Source organism: Rosa chinensis, chromosome 2 (assembly GCF_002994745.2).
Source record: "Rosa chinensis cultivar Old Blush chromosome 2, RchiOBHm-V2, whole genome shotgun sequence".
Classification (NCBI taxonomy): domain Eukaryota; kingdom Viridiplantae; phylum Streptophyta; class Magnoliopsida; order Rosales; family Rosaceae; genus Rosa; species Rosa chinensis.
In genome coordinates, this window is record NC_037089.1 from 51,350,255 (window position 1) to 51,352,132 (window position 1,878).

The 1,878-nt window shown below is 42.2% G+C and overlaps 1 protein-coding gene across 1 annotated transcript; it reads left to right on the forward strand.

The window, feature by feature from the left end:
* The first annotated feature begins 624 nt into the window (after positions 1 to 624).
* Positions 625 to 1,628, forward strand: LOC112185500. The gene has a single exon (XM_024323758.2). The coding sequence runs from the start codon at positions 701 to 703 to the stop codon at positions 1,340 to 1,342; it is 642 nt and encodes a 213-aa protein (XP_024179526.1). The 5' UTR covers positions 625 to 700; the 3' UTR covers positions 1,343 to 1,628.
* The last annotated feature ends 250 nt before the right edge of the window (positions 1,629 to 1,878 follow it).

Below are 1,878 nucleotides of genomic sequence, written 5' to 3' on the forward strand. Positions count from 1 at the left end.
TTGTCCCGGTTTTCTTATGTAAGTTCTGTTAGACTCTAGCCTGTTTTCATGGCTTTGATATCTAATAACATCAAATCCGTTCAAAAAAAAAAATTAACTATTTCTCAAAATATGTTTCTATAGTTATTTGGTTTTTCCTTGCATCTAAACCGAATTAAATTTCATTGTTAATTTTTTACAATGCGTGCACCAAATTTGGTGTGTATTTTTTAATGTTTAAGCAAATAGTTACTCATGGTAATTACTGAAGTACCTCTGTTAGAGAAACAATTAGTAGAACCGAAATGTCACGATGGTCTCTTCATTAGATGTATTCAATATTCTTCAATAATCTCTCCATGAAAAACATAATCCAACTGAGAATAGAAAACCTAATCCAATTAGGACTAGAAATCCTAATATAACCGGACCAAGTTATGTTGGCATTGGGCCCGAAAGTGAACCCTAACCACATTTGGTTTAGCGGATTGTTCCTAACCAAAGGGCCTGCTGTCGCTCAACCGCCTCAAAAATCCGCAACAAGAATCAACCTACAAAACACGCTAAAATTACAACCAAGTGACTCTATATATATCCCCGTTAGCACGTTCTAGGGCTTTGTTAAAACGGCGCTTTCCCAAAACACACACAGAAATTTGAACTCTCTCTTCTTCAAGAAACCAACCAAGAAACTGCTTCTTTCTCTCTCGGCTCTGCGACAATGGCGGTGATTTCTTCAACGTCGTCGAAAGAAAAAACGGTCTTGGAGCCCTGTTACAGATCTCGGCCTCTCCTACCCCTATCGGCTCATGGCTTCGCGTCGTCGACCTCATCCAGTTTCTCCGTCCCTTCTTCACAATTCTTGACGCGCCACCCCGTGCCCGGCAACTCCATTTCCACCTCAGTGTCCTCCTCCGTCCGGTTCGCGGTCGACCTCCCGAGCACTCCCAGCCGTTCGATGACGGTCAAGAAACCGTTCGCGGACAACGGCAAGAACCAAAGCAACGGCCAGAAGAGCGGGACGCCGGTGGCTGGCACCAAGAAAGCGTGCCTCTGTTCCCCTTCGACGCACCCAGGCTCCTTCCGCTGCGCCATGCATAGGAACGCGCCGCGTGGCGGCGCTAGCCAATCGAACTCGAGCAGCCAAACGGCGTCGTCGTACAACTCGAATATCAGGCTCAACTATCGAAGGTCGGCGATGAACAACTCGTTGGTGAGAATCGGAGGAGTGGAAGGGGACTTGGTGAAGCGAGCTTTGGCGGCTCTGATCAGGCCCACGGCTCACAATCAGCGGCGCCGAGCCGATTTCCAACCCAAGCCGAGCCGGCTCTCTGTAATGTCCAAAACGGCGTCGGATTCTTGATTTCATTATGGTTTAATTGATTCTTGGTTACTGCGAAATTAGGGTTAGAGCAAAAAAAACAACGAAAAAAAAAAAGGGGGAGTTAGGAGCGAGTTAAATGTTCAATTAACTCAAGAAATCGTTCACCACTTTTTTTGGTGAAGGATATGATCATGATTAGTAGATGGAATTGTTTTGGGGCTGAGATTAGGCCATTGGGGTTACTAAATTACATTTTTCGTTGAATCCCATTTGTAAAGTTTGTTATAATCTTTAAAATTTAATTTGTTGTATGCAGATGAATGAAACTGTGATGGTATTTTAAGATTCAAAATTACCGGTTTGTACTTGTTTTCTTGATATGTTCTTTGTAAACTATTCACATCGAGATTCTCAAAAAAAGAAAGAGAAAAAAAAAACTATTCACATCGAGTTGAATGTTTAAGAAAATATTTACCGACACATTTCATTCCAATCAATATAACTTGTTTCTTCACAAACATCAAATAAAATTAAAATGATGCAAAAAGATAGCAATCTTGAGTAAGTAGCATTAG